The sequence below is a fragment of the Ciona robusta genome, chromosome 13 (genome assembly GCF_009617815.1).
Source record: "Ciona robusta chromosome 13, ASM961781v2".
NCBI classification, from domain to species: Eukaryota; Metazoa; Chordata; class Ascidiacea; order Phlebobranchia; family Cionidae; genus Ciona; species Ciona robusta.
Genome location: NC_143247.1, coordinates 1,936,389 through 1,961,684, shown reverse-complemented (window position 1 = coordinate 1,961,684; position 25,296 = coordinate 1,936,389). Strand labels below are relative to the sequence as shown.

Sequence of the window (25,296 nt, the reverse complement as noted above, 5' to 3'; positions counted from 1 at the left end):
ACTCTTAAAGAGCGTTGCTAATTATTAAAAACACGATCAGAAATATAGGATTTAGGTGCTAACGGTGTCCGTCTTACCCTACAGTACTGTAATAAAACAGTTTTTATTTAAACAGTGTCATGCATTTAAACTGTTAGGTAAAAAATACAGTATTTTAAAATGGGGCAACTGTCAAGCTCTGCCCAGAAAAGTTCTGAAACACCAGAAGAGGGAAAAACAAGAAAACAAACTGTTTTAAATGTTGGATTTCTGACTCCTGAGAGTATAAAGGAAAAACACCCCATGCAAGTTTTTCAGGAATGGTATGGAGAAGCATTTCGATGTGGAGTAACTGACCCGTTTCTAATGATGCTCGCCACTTGCGGCGCTAATTGTAAACCAAGTTGCCGCATAGTGGCGCTGGGGAGGCCGGACGAAAAAGGGTTTCATTTTGCTTGCCAAAAAAACAGCAAAAAATCCGCGCAAATGGAAGAGAATTCGGCAGTCGCTGCTACGTTTTATTGGGCGGAAATTAAAAGGTCTGTGCGAGTCGAAGGTCACGTGGTTAAAACTGATGACGTCACGTCCTTTCAAGCGTGGCCGGGTGACATCAAATATGCGGTCAGCGTAGGACCCCAACAGGGTGAAATGGAAAATTACCAGAAATTAGTGGAAAAATACAAATCGGCGAATTTAAAAGAAATTTCGGATTTTCCCAAGCCTGGATATGTACAGTCGTTCTGCCTAGTCCCGGAATCGGTAGAGTTTTATCAGGACAGGGGACCAACATGTCCGAATGACAGGATACTATGTACAAAAGTAAACGAAAATGAAGAAAATGACCAAAAAGATTGCGAAAATTGGAAAGTTGTACGACTGTACCCGTAGTTAAACTGTTCTAGTATATTGCATTGCTTTAAAAAAATGTTTTTTTCCATTGAATGTAAATTGCTTTATTTTCGCATGGCCGGAAAACGACAGTCGTTATAACACGGGTGTTCTGTTTCATACGCTTCGTGCCCGCTTACGAGTTACCACGTGTGTAACTTTGTGTGATTACTATTTGTTTTTTCGGTTTTTATGTCCGGCCGATAATTTAGACAACCCATTAGTGACCACTAGGTTGGAGCAATTGCCGTTAAGTGTCTTTCCCAAGGACACATACGCCCACAATGGTAGCAGAATAAAAGAAATTTATTTATTCTTGCAGATGGGAAACGACAGTCGTTATAACGACGTTGTTCTGTTTCATACACCTTGTGCCTATTTTTTTTTAACCCTCATATTGTAATATTGTAAATTGGTGTTTTTGGACTGTTTTTATCCAAATAAAACACAATATAAATAAATAAAAACAAAGAAAACCACAGTAAGTTTGGAAAATAGTAAATACTATACTTGAATTCGAGAGAAGTGGAGAGAAAAAAAGCAAAACGAGAGAACTCGAGAAAAAAGCATTAAAACTGGACGATATTGATTAATTTTATTTATTGTTAGTTGAAGTTTTAGCTTTTAGTAAAATGGGTATATGCATTAAAACAGAAGTGTAGTATAGACAAGCCGAAATTACGAACATTATCCGTACATCGCTCAGAGCATCTACTAAAAGACCTGCGAAAGAAAAACGCATACTTTGATATAGTAGGGTGGGGAAAGATTGGACACCTTTTCCTCGCTTGGCCGGAAAACGACAGTTGTTAGAACACGGGTGTTATGTTTCATTCACTTCGTGCCCGCTTACGAGTTACCACATAACTTACTGGTGATTTTTTGGGTATAGCTAAAAAGTTGCCCATAAGATCACACACAAATACAACGGTAGCATCGAACCTAGTTACATATTCGGTAACTGATAAGCGGGAACAAGGTGTATGAAACAGACACTCATGGTATAACAACTATCATTGCCCCGCTCCGCGAGGATAAATAAGTTACATTCGTTTATTCATTAAAAATTATCACCTACAAAGTTACACACGTGATAACTTATAAGCAGGCATAAGGTGTATGAAACAGAACACCCGTGTTATAACGACTGTCATTTCCCTACCACTCAAGTATAAATAAGTTACATTCATTCAATCGTAAACAAATATTCAAATTATATTCACCTGCCAAGGGTAGGACTCCAACCAGGAACATAGCGGTTATAAACATGATGAAACTCATGGCCCATTTGAAATCATTTTTCTCGACAACTGAACCAATTAAATGAAAATACAAAACATGTATCGGCGACGTAAAGAAAGAGTACACCCCTATAAGAATGACTAAAACAGAGTAAATTTCTACGAACCAAATCGCGCCTAAAAGCGTGCCTGAACAAAATAGACTAATCATTGAAATAATTACGACTTTGTCCCGAAATTTGTCCCCAATTGCCCCGAAAAATAACTTCCCAATAATTCCGGCAAAACTGTATACTGAAAGTACAAGCGCAGAGTGTATTCCAGAAGCCCCTATATTTCTCTTAGCAAAAGGAACACTAAATACTATTGCAAAACAAGAGGCTATTATTGGGGCCCCTAAGTATATTAAAGCGGCCCAAAAAAGCGGCTTTTTCAGAACTCTTTTCGCCGGGGCAAAACTTAACGACTGTACTTCTGCGTTATCAGTTTTCAAATTAATTGGCCGGAAAAGAGAGCCAGCCACAACAGCGTTTAAAATAAAACCGCCTAAAATGAGCACAGCGCCTCGCCATGCGTAATTATCAATTAATAATTGAGTTACAGGCGCTAGAATGAGAGTGCTTAAAGAAACACCGATTTGACTAATGCTTAATGCGATAGTCGTTTTCGTGGTAAAGTAACGGTTAATCAGAACAGGGCATAACACTGATGTATTTCCGCTTGCAAATCCTGTAGAAATAATGGTTTTGTTTGTAATTTGTTAAGTAATCTATATAGTTATATAGTAGACTGGAACACTTAAAACAATTCCAGTGGTCACTTACTCCAACCCAGTAGTCACTAATGGGTTGTCCAAATTATCAGCTAAACAAAGAAAACCCAAACAAATAATCACCCACAAAGTTACATATGTGGTAACTCGTAAGCTGGCACGAGGTGTATGAAGCAGAAAACCCGTGTTATAACGACTGTCGTTTTCCGGCCATGCGAGGAAAAGTAAGTTAAATTCATTCATTCATTCATTCATTCATTCATTCATTCATTCATTCATTCATTCATTCATTCATTCATTCATTCATTCATTCATTCATTCATTCATTCATTCATTCATTCATTCATTCATTCATTCATTCATTCATTCATTCATTCATTCATTTGCGCCTATTATTCTTACCCAAGAAAAATCCAAGGCATATGTATATCACAATAGGGGTATACAGCAAACTCGTAGACGCATATGATATACCACTGGCCAGCCAAATAACCATACAAGGCGCCCGGTAGCCAAAACGTGTAGCAAATACTGGCATGGCCAAGCCTGCAATGAAATAATAGTTAAACATTAACCTATCGTATGTTTTGTGATACCTTTTTTGCCCTATATATGTGTTTTGGGGCAAGACACTTGTGGTAATTGCTCCAACCCAGTGGTCACTAACTGGTTGTCCAAATGATCAGCCATACATAAGACGTTCCCCTAAAATAATACCTACAAAGTTACATTCATGGTAACTCGTAAGCTGGAGGTTTATGAAACAGAACACCGTGTTATAACGACTGTCGTTTTTCGGTGACGCGAAGATAAAGCAATTTACATTCATTTATTAGTATTTTTAGGTACGATAACGAAAATCATATTTACTTAGACGACATATTGAATATAGTAGGGTGGGAGAAGATGGAACACCTTTGTATTTTATTTTCTCGTCCCATTTGGTAGTAAACAAAACATTCAAAGAATTATAAAACTGTGTCCTCACGACTCCCATAGACTTTTATTAATTGTTAAAAACACGGTCATAAAATGAAAATATTATGTGCTAACTGTATCTTTCTTATCCTACAGTACTATATTAGCAATAAAAGTAACACGCAAAGGCAAAAAATAACCCATATTTTGACATTACAAATTATATGGCCAAAACAACATATTTTTTAATAGGCTAACAACAAAAAATAACCTATATAAAACTTACTGCCTAAAGAACGACCCAGCTGAAAACCGCATGCTATCCAAGTTAGCTGTCCAATGGGCAAATCTAAATCGATCATAATTGCTTGAAACAGAATTGACGAGCAAGAATAGTTTCCAAAGCCTAACCCCATACTTAAAAATAAAGCGCCGACGATACACCAGCCCCATCCCCCGTTTGGGGGTTCTACTGAGGGCTTATTCTGAGACATGAGGTAACTGTACTAGTAGTTTTAATAAACGATAATGCAAGACAGTCATGTTTGCCTTCATGTTTGTTTTGCGACCGAATGGTTTTGTAAGCCTAGCTTTATTTGTAACTCGCTGGGTGGGGTTATGACAGTCGTTTTAGAACGCGGGTGTTCTGTTTCATACACATTGTGCTTGCTTTTATGAATAAATGAATGTAACTTATTATTTATCCTCGCGTGGTGGGCACGACAACTGTTATAACACAAAAGAATGAATGTAACTGTACTACGTTAATGAATGAATTTAATTTGTTTATCCTCGTGTGGCAGGGTAAAAACATTTGTTACAGGTGGTCTGCTTCATACACCTTGTGCCCGCTTATAGATTAAATAGGGTGATTTCACTGTGTTTTTTATTGTATTACTGACAGTTTTGATAACTCATAACAAAACTTGGTTGGGACAATTGCAGTCAAGTGTCTTTCTTATGTAGGCTACACCATGGCCTACTCAATGTATTGAGTAGGCCATGGCTACACATACTCTGTCAAAAACCTTATCGTCTCGGCTTAATACAGACAGGTAAACCGGTCAAAATATAGTAACAAATTAATAAATGTAGCTTATTTATCCCCGCGTGGTGGGGTAAGACAGTCGCCATGCACAACGCAGGTGTTCTGTTTCATACACAGCGGTTGTTATAAAACGATATCTTATTTCATACACCTTGTACTTGCCTATGTAACTCAGTGAATGAATATATTTTTCTGTATGACTGTATAATAATTTAGACTTTATGTATTTATTTGTGGTGGACAACTGTTTAAATACAAACTTGTAAGCGGACACAAGGGGGGTATAAAAGAAAAGACCCGTGTTATAACTTTTAAAGTTGCCCTGCGACGCAAGGGTAAATAAGTAACATTCATTCTTTTTATTACTAAAATTAAATTATAGTTGCCAATCCTACAACCTCGACCCAATGAAAATAAAACGTCCGCTAGGTGGATTCACTTTTAATTGCGTTTAATTATTTATCTTCAGGTTTTTGAAAAGATCGAACATATTCTGTATGTTTTAAATAATTTGAAACAAATAAAATAAATTTTGATCTTATATAATAACTTGCAAAAATTTTACTAAAACTTTCTAGCATTTTACGCTCTATTAAGTACGTTCAAAATTTCAGTTCCGCAGCCAAAATAGAAACCATTTTTTTGAATGAAGCATGCATTTGCGTATTTAACTAATTTAAAGTTTTTTTGGGGCAAATTTGGTAAAAATTTTTGCACAAAATGCTTTTTTGTTCTTGACAAGTATATTATTAGTTTGTCCTGACGTAATATTTACCAAGTTCTGGAACCGAGATTAATGGTCACGTGACCAAACCCCGCCCGCACAAAAGGTGTAATATTTAGCCTGTGAAAGTTTTTTCGTTTGTTTTGGCTTTATTTTTCAGTTTTACTGCGGTTTTTAGCGTCAGAAATGCAAAGTTTAACATACAGTATTATAATATACAGTATAAAAGTGAACATTAGCCTTAAAAAGTCGTTACAACAGTCTTTGTTAGGCTTTAGTAGAAAGTGGTCGTTTTTTTTGTTTTCTTCGTTCTAAAACGTTCTGTATACTACACAGTTTAGAATTTTTTGATATTTTAATGGACCAACAACGTTTAAAGTCAGTTTTTCACATGAAAACTTGTCTATTTTACAGTTTTCTAGGCAGAAAATATACCGTTTATCATGCTTTAGTGTAATCTGTCTAAAAATTCCAATTTAGCTTACGTAAATGTTATTTTATTGCCAAATTAGCCCAATTTTGGTTACTTTTATAGTAACTGCTGTATTAAATTGAGCTGAAAACGGTTTAGGCAGTTTTTATGTGCCTTACTAGGCAGTTGAATGAGGGCAAAATGGAAAATTCAAAATTACTCTCTTTTTCTCTGTTTTTACCATATAATAGCAGTCGTAAATATATAATTTTAGATTTAATATAATGTAACTGTCAGCGAAGATAGTTATACTTTATAAAAGCGACAGTTTTTGCGCAAAATACGCAGTGCGTATAAGACAAGGTAGCTTGACAGTGAGCATGAGGCATTTTTTAAATTAGCATGTCCAATTTGCAAGTTGTGGACTGTTTTAACAGTTGTTGTAACTGTATTTGTAGTTATCGACTAAATTTGCCCAACATTGTAAAGTAACTGTAATAAATTCCGCGAATCTGACCCTGATCTGGTGCTCATAGAGTTGAACGATTCCTGTGTAAAGAAATACAGTAAGGATCTGGTGCTACGAAAACGTAACAGACAAAAGTCAAGTCCAACCAATTTGATCTTTGCCTGTTACCTTTTCATAGCCATAAGTTCTTTACAGCGTTTTACAACTGTTGTTTTGCTGCTAATTCCTGTCTTTTCGTTGTTTCAATTAAAAACTAAATTTGAGTTAGTTTATACTGTATTTTAGGTTTAGCAGCCACGCTTTTATTTGAGACTTTTACTCAAGTAGTTTTTACCCGTAGCAGGTTTTAACGACTGTAGTTTTGCTGCTAATTCCCTTCCCTTCGTTGTTTTAATTACTTGATCTCCTTTACTGTATAGATAAATAGAAAATTATGAATCAGAGACAAAACACTTATGTTTTAAATTATAAATCAGAGCATCAGACCAATATGTAAAACAACATAAATGTTGCAAGAAAAAAAGGTTAAAAAATGTTTATTTTTTAAAACAGCATAAATATTGCGGGAAAAAGGTTAAAAAATGTTTTTTTTTTAAAACAGCCTAAATATTGCGGGAAAAAGGTTAAAAAATGTTTTTTTTTTGTTTTGTGATGAAAGAATAAACGGTATAAAACCTCCTAATTAGCAGATGGCACATAGAAAAGAATAAATCTATAGGGATCACACATTTGTAATAGTTTCTAAATTCAGAGCTATAAGTGTTATATAATATAAACTTGGGTAAAACAGCCACGCTTTTTAACTGACGCTTTTTCAACACCTTTTATCCATAGCGTGTTTTAACGACTGTTGTTTTGCTGTTGATACCTTTTTTACTTTGTTTAAATAAATAGCTTATTAGCCAGTTGAAATGCTTATTATTTCGTTTTTTTAATGACGCTCATTTCAACACCTTTTATCCATAGCAAGTTTTAATAACTTTGTTTATTTAAACAAAAAACGCAAAAATTTGCGACAAAATATATTTTTGTACAATTTACAAACATTTTAATTTCGAATTTTAGTCCTTTATTTTTGTATATAATAATAGACCCCCAGCAGGCAGTAATAAAAATATAAGGAGTTTTCTATGTTTTAAAGTCTTTCAGTAGCTCTCATAAAAAATACATTCAAAGAAATTTCAGTTTGTTTTGACAGCTGTTTTTTTCAAAACGGAAATTAAAAAAATCAGTTTTTAGTTTTTATGCAGCCTACAACTGCAGGGTTTCAAAAATATTTTTCTGTTGCAATTTTTTTAGCGCTGTTTTTTTGTGGAGATAATTAGAAAAACTTTCTTAGATTTGTGTGGAACATATAAAAAGATTCAAAAACAATATATAAATATATATATATAAAGTTTTTTTACTGAAATTGTCTTTATTTAAATAGGCACCAAACTTTTTAAAACACAGGGGAGGCAGGGATAGTTAGACATGCATTCTTATGAAACAAATCTAACTTATTGGTTGAAATGTTTACTGATTAATGTAGTGTAGAAAATTCCACGGTTGGCCTGCCTACCCTGCCACCCCAGGTTTGACGCCTAAGTTTACTGGAAAAACAAACAGAAAAAAGTAGCGTGGGGTAAGATGGGACATGTTTTATTATTTTATCGTCCCATTTAATAGTAAACAAAGAATATTTACAGAATTATATAACCGTAGCCCCACAAGTCTTTAAATAAAAGGGTTGTTATTTTAAAAACACGATAAAAAATATGGGATGTTATGTGCTAACAGTGTCCATCTTACCCCACAGTACTAAACATACTATAGTATTTAAACTACATTATTATTCAAGTCAAATTTCCCAGTAGTTCTATGTAATGAATCACTCTGCTTATACAGACATTATGAGTCATTTTTATTAGTTTGACATCTGCTATAAGCCTTTTAATGTCACTTTGTTATAGGGATTTCATTTTACAAAATTTAGCACTGTATATACTGTTTATTAACCAGTATTTTGTAAGTTTTTAGCAGTCTATTATAAAATTCAGGCCCAAATTTTGGCAATTAATGTCAGTTTTAAGTGTAAATAGTTTAATTTTTAGTTTCAGCACTGTATATACTGTTTATTAACCAGTATTTTGTAAGTTTTTAGCAGTCTATTATAAAATTCAGGCCCAAATTTTGGCAATTAATGTCAGTTTTAAGTGTAAATAGTTTAATTTTTAGTTTTAGCGGTGTCTATATTGTTTAATAACCAGTATTTTGTAAGTTTTTAGCAGTCTATTATAAAATTCAGGCCCAAATTTTGGCAAAAATGCCATTTTTTTGTGTAAACAATTTTAATTTAATTTTTAGTGGTGTCTATATTGTTTAATAACCAATATTTTGTTAGTTTTAAGCAGTTTAACAGACTTTTTAATAGTCCAGGCTCATATTTTTGCAATTAATTTAAGTTTTATGTGTAAAAAGTTTAATTTTTTAGTTTCAGCGGTGTCTATATTGTTTAATAACCAATATTTTATCAGTTTTAAGCAGTTTAACAAATAAGTCTAGGCTCAAATTTTTACAATTGATGCAGTTTTAAGTGTAAATAATTTTATGTTAATTTTTAATGGTGTCAAAACAGTTTAACAGTGTATTTAATACCTTAGGTCTGTATTTTGTCAATTTTAGCATTTTTTTTAGTTTCCTTATGTCCACTATTGTATAGAAACCTGTATTTTGTCAGTTTTCAGCCGTAAAAAAAACAATTTTGACTTGTTCCAGTTTTTCCAGTAGTTTTTGCAAAAACACGTCAATTCTGCGTTTAAATTTTTAAGTTTTGCTGTTATGTTGTTTTTTTAATGTTTTTTTTTTAAATCACCACAGATTTTACTAAAAAAAACATAAAAAACGCAACATTTCGAAAACCGAAAAAAAAGAAATTTCAACTTGTTTTTTTTCCAGTGGTTTTTGCAAAAATAGGTCAATTCTGCGTTCAAATTTAGCCCCCAAATTTTGCTGTTATGAATTTCTGTTGCTTATTACTGGATAAATAAGGTTGCTACTTCCCTTGTGAAAAGAGAGCCTCGTGTCCAGGAATACACTGACTATCCTACAGCATATAACAACTTAATTTCCCATCGTGAGTCAATAAAACGCTATTACTCTGGTAAGGTTCTATTTATTCATTTTATTTTTATTTTTTTTTTAATTTTAGGTATTTGTTTAAGATATAATGGACCAATTCTGGTATAAATCTCAGCTCCCATGGCTAGCCCAGATGAAATAGAATATATAGTACTGTGGGGTAAGATGGGACACCTTAAGCACATAAAAAGCGATTAGGATATTTGGATATTATGTGCTAAAGGTGTCCCATCTTCCCCCACCCTACTATATATATGTGTGTGTAAAAATTTGAGGTAATTGGACAAGAAAATGGAATGAAAAGGTGTCCCATCTTTCCCCACCGTACTATTAGGGATGCACATTACAGAATTTCGAATCCATGAGATTCGAATCCATGAGATTCGAATCCTTTTGTATTCGAATCTAATTACGGGATTCGGTATTCTGTTTAATGACGTCATTACACTTCATCTCATATACTATATTAACAATTTTTGAAAGTTATTAATTTTGAAAAAAAATATTTTTGTGTTTGTGGGACTTTCGAGAGTAAACGTTTCGTAACGTCTTTTCATAGCCTGCTATACGTTTCATGACGCAAAAACTACCAATAGTACAATTTTTGATCATTTTACAACTCAAGATCCAACAAGGCTGTTATGAAAGGGTCAATAAACTGACTTTTGTGGGTAAAATTTTTTTTTCCTATAAATATAAAAAGATTCGAAATTCTAGATTCGGAATTCTAGATTCGAATTAAAGTATTCTAGGATATCCTAGAATACCTAATTATTCTGTAATGTGCATCCCTACGTACTATACTACATTATGTGTGTGTAAAAATTTTAAATTTATTTAAAAAAGTTTTTTTAGGTGGCTTTCTCGAAAAAAGTCGATAATGCCAATGGGTTGCTTTTGTTCTCAACACGACCAGAGCAGTGAAGATGTAAAAGAAGGGAAACGAACCAACAAATTAATCACTGAGCAAATTAATAAAGACAAGCATGAGTACAGAAGCACACACCGATTGTTGCTATTAGGTAAGAAAAAGTTTTCCGAAAAAAAATCTTAAAAAAGTTGTACGATTTTTTGGGGTTGGGCAGGGACAGTCGTTATACCACGGGTGTTCTGTTTCATAAACCTCGTGCCTGCTTACAAGTTACCATCTATGTAACTTTGTGTGATAAAATGAATGTAACTTGTTTATCCTCGCGTGATGGGCGACGACATTCGTTAAAACACGGCTGTTCTGTTTCATACACGCAGTGGCTGTTATTATTTTTAAAGTAAAATTTATATGGCGGGGCAACGGCAGTTGTTATAACACGGGTGTTCTGTTTCATACAGCTAAAAAATACTAAATTGTAACTCATTTATCCTCGCGTGGCGGGAAAACGACATTCGTTAAAACACGAGTGTTCTGTTTCATACAAATATTTTCTTTTATTATTAGGTAAGCAAAATTTCCCAAATTTGCCGAACAAATATGTCTAATTTACTTATCCTCGCTCTGCGACATTCTTATAGTTTAACAGTGGTGTTCTGTTTCATACACCTCGTGCTCGCTTTTCCACTAAAAACCACAGTATGTAGGTAGCATATGAATTAGGTAATGTTTGTATATTAGGCCTATGTATGTATTATACACCAATACATATATATCCTTTTTTAAAAATGCAATAAAAAAATGCACACTATGTATTTTTTCGAATTTTCAGATTTACCAAAAAAAGCTTACATACATATACATATATATATATATATAAAACCATTTTATTTAAGGCATCTGTTACACATAATTGCATTATAGTATCTGTCTTGCGCCTACATTTCTTTTAACTGTCGAAACGCACCCATTTGCACTGACAATTTCCAAGAAATAGTCTCTGTTATACATATGTTTTAGTACAAGCTCCATTTATAACACCTAGTATAACTATTAGTATATAAATGTATGTTAAAACCTCAAATGTTACCCTATAGGCTATATATATATAGGATTGTTTGTCCTTTTAAGTAACATTTTTCATAATGTTAATACAGTAGGTTGGTTGGGGTAATGTGGTACATGCTTCTTTTTTTTTCGTCCCATTTGGCTTATATATATATATATTTGCCCTATTAAAAAGTAAATTTTTCATAATGTTAATATAACAGGTGGGGGTAATATGGTACATGCCTTTCTCTTATCGCCCCATTTGGTAGTAAACAAAGAATATTTACAGAAATATTTAACCGTATTCTCACGACTCTAAAAGAGCGTTGTTAATTGTTAAAACACATTAAAAAATATGGGATTTTATGTGCTAACAGTAACCATCTTACCCCACAGTATTAAACTATTATATTATAATGTTTTATAATCAAAATCAAATGTTTAGTAACTTGTGAGCATTTCTGCTGCTATATTAGTTATATAGTTCACAGCAAGACACTTAACAGCAGTTGCTCTAACCCAGTGGTCACTAATGGGTTGTCCAAATTATCAGCCATACAAAAAAACAAAAATCACCCACAAAGTTACATAAATTGTAACTCATAAACAAGCACAAGGTGTATGAAACAGAACACTCATGTTATAACGACTGTCGTTTTCCGACCACGGAGTATAAAGCAAGTTACATTCATTCATTAAACCAAAAAACAATCACCCACAAAGTAATATAAATTGTAACTCATAAACTGGCACAAGGTGTATGAAACAGAACGCTCATGTTATAACGACTGTCGTTTTTCGGAGTATAAAGCAAGTCACATTCCTTCGCATATGCATTTTCCTGGTTTCAGTTCATTACATGTTTAATGAAGCGTTTAAAGTGACAGATTTGAATCTATTTTTTCTCACATTTTGCGGCTGTTGAGTTACCAGTCCGTTTGCATAGGTTGTTTTGACAACAGCAAGCAAGATTAATTTAAATTGCCAAAATAAGCTGCCATAACTTGTATTTTAAAGTAAAAATAGAACTCCTACATCATACTTATCAAATAGAACTGTCAGGAAAAAATGAATAATTGAATTTAACTTACTTAACTTTGGCGAGGGTAACGACAGTCTTTATAACATGGGTGGTCTGTTTTATACACCTCCTGCCCGCTTATGAACTTTGTGGGTGATTATTTTTTTATTTATTTTTTTTGGTTTTTATTTGGGATTTTTTTCGTCCAATTTGGTAGTAAATAAAGAATATTTACAGAATTATAAAACCGTATCCTCACGGTCCAAAAAAGCGTTGTTAATTGTTAAAACATTAAAAAATATGGGATTTTATGTGTTAACGGTATTCATCTTACCCTACAGTACTATATACTAAAATTTGATATTTTTTTATACTTTTTATAGATTTCAAAATTTGTGACTTAATTTAATAGCTCTTGTGTTTTTATAGGGGCTGGAGAATCTGGTAAGAGCACAATCGTAAAACAAATGAGAATTCTTCATGTAAATGGCTTCACCCCAGAGTGAGTATCTTTATATATATGTATATAGTAGGGTGGGGGAGATGGGACGTCTTAAGGTGGGGGAAGACGGGACACCTTTTCATTCTATTTCCACTTTCTGTTTGATAGTAAACAAAGAACATTCAAGGAATTATAATAAAGTATCCTCACGACTCCCATAGACTGTTGTTAATTGTTTAAAACACGATCAGGATATTTGGATATTATCTTTACAAATATACATACTGTTTTATTCAAGTATTCTTTTGAAGTTGTATGCTAGATTACATAACTATGTAAATATTCTTTGTTTGCTACTAAATCAAACAATAAAAAATTGACCATCTTACCCCGACCGCCACCCTACTATAATAAACCATTTTACCACATTATATAAAATTTAAAAATTATTATTCATTAAAAATACTTCTAAAACTAATGCTCCAGTTTTTAGTGTTAAATAAAAATGACCTTTTTGTGACATCATAAACCTAATTGTGATGTCATAATAGCTCTAGATACATTGAGTTGCTTAGTTTTTGCTGTGTTAGTTCTAAGTACTATACCTTATTTGGACCATATGTAAAGTAGAGTAGTTAAGCTTCATGTAAAATAACCGACACATTACATTTACTATTGCCGCTAAACCTGTAAAACAATTAGGTAAAGTAGGGTGGGGGAAGATGGGACATTTTTTTAAAAATTTTCTCGTCCCATTTGGTAGTAAAGAAAAATGCCTTTTTTGCATAAATTGTATTTTACTTATATAGTACTGTGGGGTAAGATGGATACTATTCAAATATAATATTATATAAATATATATATATTAATATTGGCCTGCATTTTCTAATGGGGCCACACTTTTTAATTTGGAAAGCACTTTTAAATAACAGAATTATTTTAAATTAAACAAGTACATTATTTTAGTTTGACTACAATTTTAAAAAGGGCACACATTGAATTTGAAAAGCATTTTTAAATGGTATCACAATTTTGGATTAAACCAGTTCTTTAAAAATCAGCCAATACTGTTAATTTTGGACACATTTTAATAGGACCATAAAACAGTCACATTTAGAATAGGTCTTTTAAATTTAAGCATTTTACTTTTAAAAAATCAACATTTTAAATTTAGTATTTTCCCAATTCTTATACACCATTCAAAAGCATTTACAAAAAATCTTATTTAAATAAAACAGTCTAATTTAAATGGGTCTTTTTAAATTGAATAATTTTATTTTAAAAATTTAAAATTAAAAATTTGCCCAATTTATATACACTATGCAGAATCTCATACAAAAAAGTCTTACTTTTAAATAAAACAGTCATATTTAATTAGGTCTTCTTAAATTCAAGCATTATTGTTTTTAAAAATTAAAAAATTGAAAATTTGCCCAATTTTTATACACCATACAAAAGCATTCACAAAAATTTTTTTTGAATATTTTTGAATAAAACAGTCATATTTAAAAAAAGTCTTTTTAAATTTAAGCATTTTATTTTAAAAATTCAAAATTTAAAATTGAAAGTCCTCCAATTTGTATACACTATACAGAATCTTATACAAAAGCATATTATCCCGTTTTCAGTATATATCTATCTAGATTCTTGGTGGTATCAATTTTAAACGCGTAAGATCGAAACCAGAAAGGATACTGCTCGATCAATACGGTCTAAAAATAGCCTGTACTCTTACGGTTTTATTTAGAGACGGCTTCTCTTTTTTGCAGGAGCGCGCTTTCCTTTTGCGCGTCAGACGCCAACACGTTTTCTAGTATATTATGCGCAAAAACGGGCAAAAATATGCAGTAAATTTTATAATATACAAAAAAAATGTTTTGGGGTAAGCCTATTTACACGTATTTGAGTATATTATGCGTTGAAACGAAAACGGGCAAAAGTATGCAGTAAATTTTAGCTTTTATATTTAAAATAAGACTAGTTTTTGGTTTTTGGCATACATATGTTATTTAATCTTTCCAAATTTAGTAGCTTTTGCGTGTGTACTAAAACGAAAACGGGAAAAACATACGGTTACGTTTTGGTCACTGTATTTATATTTGCAGGTTAAAACACGTATGTTACTTTAGGGTAAAATGGAAACCGTTAGCACATAATATCCCATATTTCCTGATCGTGTTTTGACAATTAACAACGCTATTTTAGTTTAAAAACGGTCAAAAAGTTACAGCTACGTTTTAGCTACTGTAACAACGTCTGTTAGTGTTTAATAAAACACGTTTTAGTAATTTAGAAATAATGGCACTTATTTAGTTTTACGTTTATGAACGCAAAATGCATTGCCAAAAAAGTTCGCAGTGCTATTTTAAGAAAATTGCTTTAAATTAGGCCGTTTTCTGGTCCAAAAGTACCGCTCTGCCAGATAGACGCTATGCGATTCCCTATTAAATAATGCATGTTCTAGCCGACAAAAAGTAGACCCGTTTACGCGCGTGTAGATATATAGTACTGTGGGGTAAGATAGGACATCGTTAGCACATAATATCCCATATTTTTTATCGTGTTTTTAACAATTACCAACGCTTTTTTGGACCGTGAGGAAACGGTTTTATAATTCTGTAAATATTCTTTGTTTACTACCAAATTGGACGAGAAAACCGCGTAAAAACATGTTCCGTATTACCCTACTATACTAAACACAAAATAGCCTTTTTATTGGTCCAAATTTTCGTTCATTTGAAAGGTTTAAAAACGGTTTTAAACGGGCCTTCAATTTTCGCGTATAGCATTTTCAGCGCGATCTAAAAATAGACCATTTCCTACTGCGGCCAAAAATAAATGCCGCCTTAAACGTATTGTTTAAAGACCTCTTGTAGAAGCGTTTTATACCGTACGCGCTATTTCTAAAAGCTTTGTTTGGTATAGCCTATACGCTAGAACAGTATAACGGTTGTGTACATTGCAGACTCGTGCGCGCGCGTATACACACACATGCAGGTCTATATATAGACTTAGGTCTAAAAATAACCTCCTCCGATCGCGCGCGCTCTTAATAAAGAGAAAGAAAGGAGCAGTGCTCTCTCTGCTGGCGGATTATGACACAGTCTGCTTTTCACAAAGGCAGTGTATGTAATAGAGTCATACACCTGCGACCTGCCGTATTGCGAAAGTTATAACCGCTATCATACGTACACACATAAAGCGCGTTTTATAGGCCTTCACATTGATTATGCTGAATCAATACTACACGTTTTGAAGTAGTTCTACAAGCTAGAATTCTAAATTTAGAACTGGCATAGCGTTTTACATGTATCTTTATGTATTTAGTTCATGCTCAAAAACAAATGGCTTTTCAATGTACATTTTAACATTTATATAACTTATTGGTTTTGAAGTTCTTAATTTTTTTAGGTTTTTAAAATAAAACTAGGGCAACAGTTAAAATTTCTAAATGAAATATTCATTTTAGCAATGTATTTGTTTATATACCTGTTTAAAATAGTAGGCCATTTGCCCAATTCCTGAATATAGCCTAACAATTTTTGCCTAAAACTGCAGTAAAACTATGTTTTTTTGTACTTTTTTATAGCAATGGTACAAAATCCTATTCTATTTTACTTTTACTTTTAAAACGGTCCTGTTTTTGCCAAAAACTGTCTCTTTACACACATTATATTAATGAAACTTTGTTTTTTTTTCAACACAAACTCTGCAAAACTGTTTTTCTTTTACTTTTAGGCTCAAAATTGTGCCAAAAACTGTCTCCATTTATAATTTTTTATAAAAAAAGCTTTCACAAATTTAGTTTTCAGTACTTTTTTAAAAGAAATACAAAAGTGTTATGTTTTAACTTATTTTTTTGTTTCTATTTTCATAAAAAAAAAAAGGAAAACAGTATTTTTTACTGTCATTTTTTTCATTTAAATGCAAAAAAATATCCTATTGCTAAATTAACACCGACATTTTAAACCAAAAAATTTATATATATAAATATATCAGCAAATTTTGTTGTACTCTTTATGAATTGTTCTTTTTCTAAAAAGTTTCCTTTTTTTTGCAGAGAGAAAAGAAATAAAATAGTTGACATTAAGAAAAATATGAGAGATGCTATGGTGGTAAGTATTTAGTTGTTAACTTAATTTATTGGTCTTAATCTTAGACCCCAGGGCGTGCCTCACTGTAGGACCTCACCCATATAGAATAGAATGCATGTAAAAGTAAAATGTTGGGGTAATGGGCCAACTCTGACCTAAATCTCAGGTCCCATGGCATGCCTCACTGTATGACCTCACCCATATAGAATAGAATGCATGTAAAAGTAAAATGTTGGGGTAATGGGCCAACTCTGACCTAAATCTCAGGTCCCATGGCATGCCTCACTGTATGACCTCACCCATATAGAATAGAATGCATGTAAAAGTAAAATGTTGGGGTAATGGGCCAACTCTGACCTAAATCTCAGGTCCCATGGCATGCCTCACTGTAGGACCTCACCCATATAGAATAGAACGCATTTAAAATGTTGGGTAACGGGCCAACTCTGGCCTAAATCTCAGGTCCCATTGCTTGCCTCACTGTATGACCTCACCCATATAGAATAGAATGTATATATACAATGTTGGGGTAATGGGCCAACTCTGGCCTAAATCTCAGGTCCCATGGCGTGCCTCACTGTAGGACCTCATCCATATAGAATAGAATGTGACAATTAAAAAGCCTATTAGTGACCACTGGGTTGAAGCAATTGCCGTAAACTGTTTTTCAAAAAACACATACGCCCACAACGGCAGCAACAACATAAGCCTTGAACCCATAACCTCTGGGCCCTGACCCTTTTTTTACTATTATTGTAAATATTTTCATTTTCCACAAATTAAAAAAAATCATTTTCAAAAAAAATTTTTTTTTATTTATTTTTTAAAAATAATTTCGTGTTTTTTCCAACAGGCAATTATGATGGCCATGGGTGACTTAGAACCTCCTGTGTTAGTTGACAAAGAAAGCAATGCAGCACGACGGGAATACATCCTACATGAAGCTATTTATTATAAAGAAGAAGAAGACTTCGACGAGGTGAGATTTTTGTTAAAATCTGGTGTTTTTTGGTTAAAATCTGGTGTTTTTTGGTGGTTTTAATTTTTTTTTAAACGTATATTGAAACAATATCATTTAACAGTCACCACAAAACTGCCAATTTTAATACTATAAAAAATCAAAATTGGCCAATTTTTTTTAAAGTACTCAATTTATATCATCATTTTATTATGTGTTGAAAGTTAACTGTTCAATTTTAACCAAATTAAGATTGTAAAATGAACAAACAAAGAAATTAAAAACTATTTTTAGAAAGAAATAAATGTTAGCATATGTTAGGTTACCTTTATAATAAATTTATTTTTTTGAATTTTTTAAAATGTAGTCTGGTGCCGTGGCAAAGTGTTTAGCGTGCCTGCTTTTGACCCAGAGGTAATGGGTTCAAGGCTCGTCGCTGCTACCATTGTGGGCGTATGTGTGTCCTAGGGCAAGACACTTAACGGCAATTGCTCCAACCCAGTGGTCACTAATGGGTTGTCCAAATTATCAGCCGTACATAAAAAACTCATATATACCTACAGAGTTATAACTTAAAAATTAATATTTTTTTATATTTTGTAAAAAAATCCACTTTTAGCTATTTCTATTTAGAAAGAGATCGACGAAGCCATTTAGGCGAAATAGATATCTTTTATACAACAATTAGTTGGACTTATTTTTGTCCGTTACGTTTTCGTAGCACCAGATCCTTACTGTATTTCTTCACACAAGAATCGTTCAACTCTATGAGCACCAGATCAGGGTCAAATTCGCGGAACTTTTAATAATTTTCTAATGTTTTTTCCCAAAATTTTACTAAAAAATTTTTTAAAAAATTTCATTTAAAAAAACAAAAATAACTCTTTTTTTCCTGTTTTTTTTGCAGAGCTTTTTTGACACCATCGAAGAGCTGTGGTCAGATGCGGGCGTCCAAAAATGTTTCGACCGAAGCAACGAATACCAGCTTATAGACTGCGCAAAATAGTAAGCAGCTTTTTTCTGATTTGTGTAATATGGAAAAAAATAGTTATATATTTCATCTAATGCCTAAACAAGTCAGTTATTTCATGTAATGTCCAAACAAGTCAGTTTTTTCATCTAATGCCTAAACAAGTCAGTTTTTTCATCTAATGCCTAAACAAGTCAGTTGTTTTATGTAATGCCTAAAAAGTCGTTATTTCATGTAATGCCTAAACAAGTCAGTTATTTTATGTAATGCCTAAAAAGTCGTTATTTCATGTAATGTCCAAACAAGTCAGTTATTTTATGTAATGTCCAAACAAGTCAGTTATTTTATGTAATGCCTAAACAAGTCAAATAAATTGTTGCCCATAAACTTAAATACATGGTAACTTGTAAGCAGGCATGAGGTGTATGAAACAGAACACCCGCGTTATAACGACTATCATTACCCCGCCATTCAAAAATAAAAAGGTTATATTCATTTAAAGTCAGTCATTTTACAAAATGCCTCTTTTTTACAGTTTCCTTGACCAAATCAAAACCATTCGGCTGAAAGATTACAGTCCTACAGACCAGGTGAGTTAAATATGTTCTTAACGTATTACCATGCCTGCCTTAACTTTGAGGTTATGGGTTCAAGGCTCGTCCCTGCTACCATTATGGGCGTGTGTGTCCTTGGGCAAGACGATTAACGGCAATTGCTCAAAGCCAGTGGTCACTAATGGGTTGTCCAAATTATCAGCCATACATAAAAACTAAAGTATCCAAAATCACCCACAAAGTTACATACGTGGTAACTCGTGAGCGGGCACGAGGTGTATGAAACAACACCCGTGTTATAACAACTGTCATTGGCTGCCCTGCCTGCCACACAAGGATAAATAAGTTACATTCATTCATTTATTTAAAATTTTTTTCCTTTAGGACCTGTTACGCTGCCGAGTTCTGACTAGGGGCATTTTTGAAACCAAATTTTCCGTCGAAAAAGTCAATTTTCAGTAAGTAAATTGTTCTAGTATGTTATAGTAGTAATATAGTAGGGTGGGGTAAGATGGGACTTGTTTTTATTCACTTTTGCGTCCCATTTGGTAGTAAACAAGGAACATTCAAAGAATTATAAAACTGTATCCTCATGACTCCCATAAACTGTTGGTTTTTTAAAAATCACAATATAGACTGTTGGTAATGCTAAAATCATTTTATTCACTTTTATCGTCCCATTTAATAGTAAACAAAGAATACTTACAGAATTATATAACCGTAGCCCCACAAGCCACAAGTCTTAAAATAAAAGTGTTGTTATTTTAAAAACACCATCAGGAAATATGGGATATTATGTGCTAATGGTATCCATCTTACCCTACAGTACTATACATTATGGCTGTAAAACTAATTTATATATAAGTTTTTCTCTAGTACAATAGTACATATACATATATATATATATATATTAAAATATTTATACTAAAAAAAAATTCTGAAAAGTTGCCAAAAAATATCATTTTTTTAACAAAAACTAGCCCTGCTCAAAAAGCTGTCATTATATTTTGTAAGTGACGCTTTAGTCATGGCATGTAATATATACAACCCCTATTTATGAGAACATATTTGTCTGCTATGTAGTAATTACTAACTAGTTACAAATTGCTTTACAAAATGACATTTTTTAAAAGGAATTACGTATTTCTGCCTAAACAAAATTAATTGTAACTTTGTAATAAAATATTTTTTTTATTTTATCCGTTTTTTTGTGTCTTGTAAAAAGAATTATTTTATGTAATGCCTAAACAAGCCATTTATTTCATTTTGTATTTTAATTTATGCACTCCACGCTAGTGCAATGACTATTAATTTATTTTCCTAGTTTTTGACAATATTTACCAATAAATTTTAAATTGTTTGATCTATAGTTTAAAAAAAAATATTTTCTTGATTTTTTTTGGGGAATTTTTTTATTTTAAGTTTTTAATTAATTTTATTTTTTTTTAGCATGTTTGATGTCGGCGGTCAGCGCGAAGAGAGAAGAAAATGGATTCAATGTTTTAACGGTGCGTTTTTAACAGTTTAGTCGTAAAATTTTATGACAGGAAACTCTATTTATTACCATTTTCGACTGAAAATCGCCTAAAATACATTTTTTTACTAAAATTTAGTCAGTAAAATAAACAAACAAAGAAATGGTAAACTGTTTTTCTTTTTTACAAATAATGTAGTAGGGTGGGGGAAGATGGGAGACATTTTTATTCTATTTTCTCGTCCCATTTGGTAGAAAACAAAAAACATTCAAAGAATTATAAAACTGTATCCTCACGACTCCCATAGACTGTTCTTAATTTTTAAAATCACGATCAAGATATTTGGATATTATGTTTTGAGCTGTCCTATTTTTCCCCACCCTACTATATCATTTTTTAATTAATTCAATCACCCCCCCCCCCCCCCAAAAAAAAGTGCATTACCAAAATTGACCCAAAATTACATACAAACGTGTTTTTGTAAAGATCCAAATTTTAAAATTTACCCCCGAATTTCGTATGCAAAAAAACACAAATACACCCAAGGCTAAAGCCAAAAAAATTACTCCAACAATTTTTAGAGATAATTTTTTTTAAGTGACTGATTAAAAAAATTATTTTTTTTACAAATTTTTTTTTACAAAAAATATTTTTTACAATTTTTTTAGATGTGACTGCCATTATCTTCGTGGTTGCAAGCAGCAGTTACGACATGACCCTACGTGAGGATACAGGGCAAAACAGACTTAAAGAAGCTCTCGATCTGTTTAGAAACATATGGAATAACAGGTATTTTAACTCGACAGTGAGCATGAGGTGTATGAATACACCATGTGTGTCTGGTGTATAAGAAGACACTCCTGTTATAACTTGACAGTGAGCATGAGGTGTATGAATACACCATGTGTGTCTGGTGTATAAGAAGACACTCATGTTATAACTCAACAGTGAGCATGAGGTGTATGAATACATCATGTGTGTCTGGTGTATAAAAAGACACCCATGTTATAACTCAACAGTGAGCATGAGGTGTATGAATACACCATGTGTGTCTGGTGTATAAAAAGACACCCATGTTATAACTCGACAGTGAGCATGTGGTGTATGAATTCACCATGTGTGTCTGGTGTATAAGAAGACACCCATGTTATAACTTGACAGTGAGCATGAGGTGTATGAATACACCATGTGTGTCTGGTGTATAAGAAGACACCCATGTTATAACATGACAGTGAGCATGAGGTGTATAAAAAGACACCTATGTTATAACCTAACCCCGACAGCGAGCATGAGGTATAATTTGACTCTCTTTCCCCTCAGGTGGCTGAAAACGATCTCCGTGATTCTGTTTCTCAATAAACAAGACGTTCTTACCCAAAAAGTCACAACGGGCCGATCAAAAGTTGAAACATACTTTCCAGAGTTTAAGAAATATGATATACCTTCAGATGGTAAGTTTACAGTGTAGGGTTCAAGGCTCGCCGCTGCTACTATTGTGAGCGTATGTGTCCTTGAGCAAGACACTTAACGGCAATTGCTCCAACCCAGTGGTTACTAATGGGTTGTCTAAATTATCAGCCATACATAAAACCAAAAAGTCTGCAAAAATTTTTTTACACTAAGTTACATATGTGGTAACTTGAAAGCAGGCAAGAGTTAAAACAGAACACCTGTGTTACAGCTAATACAGACGTTATTGCCCTGCCACGCAAGGATAAATAAGTTACATTCATAACTTGAAAGCGGGCACAAAGTGTATGAAACAAAACACCCGTGTTATAACGACTATCATTACCCTGCCGCTTAAGTATAGAAAGTTACGTTCATTCATTCACTTATTAATTACAGCTACAGTAAACCACAATGAAAACCCTGATGTCACTAAAGCAAAATACTTCATTCGCGATGAATTTTTAGTAAGTACTTATTTTTATTTTTTAAAATTATTTTTAAAATATTCGAATAAAATGTTTGGGTTTTTTTTCCTCGTTTTTGCCAGATTATTGCAATTAATATTTGTTGCTTTTTTTCCAATTTACAAAAAAAAATTGTTTATATTCTTCCCAATTTAAAAAAAAAAATCTAATTTTCATCTTTTTCAGCGGATAAGCACTACCGGAGAAGGCCGCCACTACTGCTACCCCCATTTCACGTGCGCTGTAGACACGGAAAACATTCGTAAAGTGTTTCAAGATTGCCGCGATATCATACAGCGTATGCACCTGCGACAGTACGAATTATTGTGATCGAAAAAACGCTCTTATTTCTAAGAGTGAAATCCGAAATCGTAACGGTCAAGGGCCCTGCCCAAAAGGCGCCGTTTTGTTCACTGTTGCAGAGGTCCGATTTCAAAAACCGCACGACGCGAACTAAAAATCGTCTATTTATTGGGCCCTGCTCGGCGGCGCCCACTGACGGCCGCCTTTTTTTCGATGAAATGGCATAATTAGGTAATCGTTCAAGCTGGTTTTCCTGTTCAAAAAATCACGAAATGCGTCGTCGTTTTGAAATGATTATTATGAATGTTATTATTATTATTATTTTTTCTCTTATTACCCCTAAACCACTACGAAAAACAATTCGTACAGTCCGGCCCAGCGCGTGTCCCCCCACCCCCCCGCTTTTGTGTGTGCTTTTAAAACGTCATAATGTTCATCGTTAGGCACTTGTGCATTTTAGTTCTTTTCCTACCAACGTGGGAGCATTTTCTAGCCTAAAAAAATGGCCCAAAACCCGGAAAATTAAGGCTTCTCAATACTCACTCCGGTGCTAAAAAACTTAGCTCTCGGGCGCCACAATGTGACACGTTCACGATAGAAACACTATTTTCAGCGCTAAACCATACACACACGCAGTCCCGAAAAAGCAAAAACTCCGAGCACCATCGTAAATGAATATTTCTTATTTTTTAATATTGTTGTAATTATTAGGGACGAGACGAGTGAAATAAGTAAAAAAGTTTTCAAAAAATGCCGTTTTTTTGTGTTTTATTCACTTGCAATTAGAAAAAAAAGACTTAGAACTGGTTCAGACTGGTTAAAAGTGAAAAAATAGAAAATATACATCAAAAAAATCCCTTTTTAAAAGTAGCAAAATTAGTAAAAAAAACGTCCAAAAGGCGGTTTTTCCGATTTTTTTATTTTTTATTTAGCAAAAGAAGGCTTAGAACTGGTTTAGACTAATTAAAAGTAAAAAATCAGGAAAAATTGTTTATATGGTATGGTGGGGAAAGATGGGACACCTTTTTCATTCTATTTTCTCGTCACATTTGGTAGTAAACAAAGAATATTTAAAGAATTATTAAACTGTATCCTCACAACTCCCATAGACCGAAAACACGATCAGGATATTTGGATATTATGAGCTAAAGGTGTCCCATCTTCCCCACCCCACTTATATTTAGCAAAAAAAGGCTTATAACTGGTTTAGACAATTTAAATGTAAAGGTCAGTGGCAAAATTTGAGAATATACAGTATAGTAGAGTGGGGAAAGATGGGACACCTTTAGCACATAATATCCAAATACCCTGATCGAGTTTTAAACATTTAACAACGGTCTTTTATTGCTCCAATTTCAGCGGTCACTTATTGGTTGTCTAAATTATCAGCTATAAAAAAAGCAACACCTACGAAGTGACATATATACTTTGTAACTCGTAAGATATTTTTGTATTTATCTCTTCAAAAACGATAACGAATATCATATTATCAAAACAACGAAGAGAAGGGAACCACCAGCAAAACGACAGTTGTAAAAAACGCTATGGATAAAAGGTATTAGAAAGAGTGGCTGTTAAACACAAAATTTGTTGAGCTAAACCGAAAACTCTCAGCAGGCGTGAGATGTGTGAAACGGAACACCCGTGTTATAACGATTGTCGTTGGTATCCCACGCGTGAATAAATAGGGGTTAAATACATCAACCGGCGATGTATATAGCAGAGTTGATAAGCGCGCCTTCGTTTTACCCAGGGGTTTTGGATTCAAGCCTCGTCGCTGCTCCCTTACTGTCGGTAAAAGACTGTACGGATAAAGAATGGAATTTATTTATCCTCGCATTGGTGCTTTGTTTCATACACCTCGTGTCAGCTTACGAGTCGCCATGTATGTTGCTTTATAGGTGATTAATTTTTGGAGGATTTTTTCATTTATATATGACAGTCGTTATAACACGGGTGTTTTGTTTCATACACCTCGTGCCTGCTTACGAGTTACCATGTATGTAACTTTGTGGGTGATTATTTTGGGAGGATTTTTTATGTATGGCTGATAATTTAGATAACCCATTAGTGA

The 25,296-nt window shown here is 33.2% G+C and overlaps 2 protein-coding genes across 2 annotated transcripts; one reads left to right on the top strand and one right to left on the bottom strand.

Annotated features, from left to right (window-relative positions):
• Window positions 1–327: 327 nt before the first annotated feature.
• On the bottom strand, window positions 328–4,765 carry LOC149725726 (monocarboxylate transporter 13-like). Its single transcript, XM_089891579.1, has 4 exons — window positions 4,085–4,765; window positions 3,283–3,426; window positions 2,091–2,837; window positions 328–1,590 (listed from the first exon to the last, which is right to left on the bottom strand). The coding sequence occupies exons 1-4, from the start codon at window positions 4,290–4,292 to the stop codon at window positions 1,463–1,465; spliced, it is 1,227 nt and encodes a 408-aa protein (XP_089747705.1). The 5' UTR covers window positions 4,293–4,765; the 3' UTR covers window positions 328–1,462.
• A 4,621-nt stretch (window positions 4,766–9,386) lies between these two features.
• LOC149725725 (guanine nucleotide-binding protein G(s) subunit alpha-like) lies at window positions 9,387–23,915 on the top strand. The gene is made up of 13 exons (XM_089891617.1): window positions 9,387–9,593; window positions 10,427–10,593; window positions 12,940–13,012; window positions 17,013–17,067; window positions 17,900–18,025; window positions 18,912–19,009; window positions 19,510–19,564; window positions 19,913–19,986; window positions 20,978–21,036; window positions 21,672–21,792; window positions 22,324–22,454; window positions 22,852–22,919; window positions 23,106–23,915. Exons 2-13 carry the CDS (start codon window positions 10,452–10,454, stop codon window positions 23,247–23,249), a joined length of 1,146 nt encoding a protein of 381 aa, XP_089747743.1. The 5' UTR covers window positions 9,387–9,593; window positions 10,427–10,451; the 3' UTR covers window positions 23,250–23,915.
• The last annotated feature ends 1,381 nt before the right edge of the window (window positions 23,916–25,296 follow it).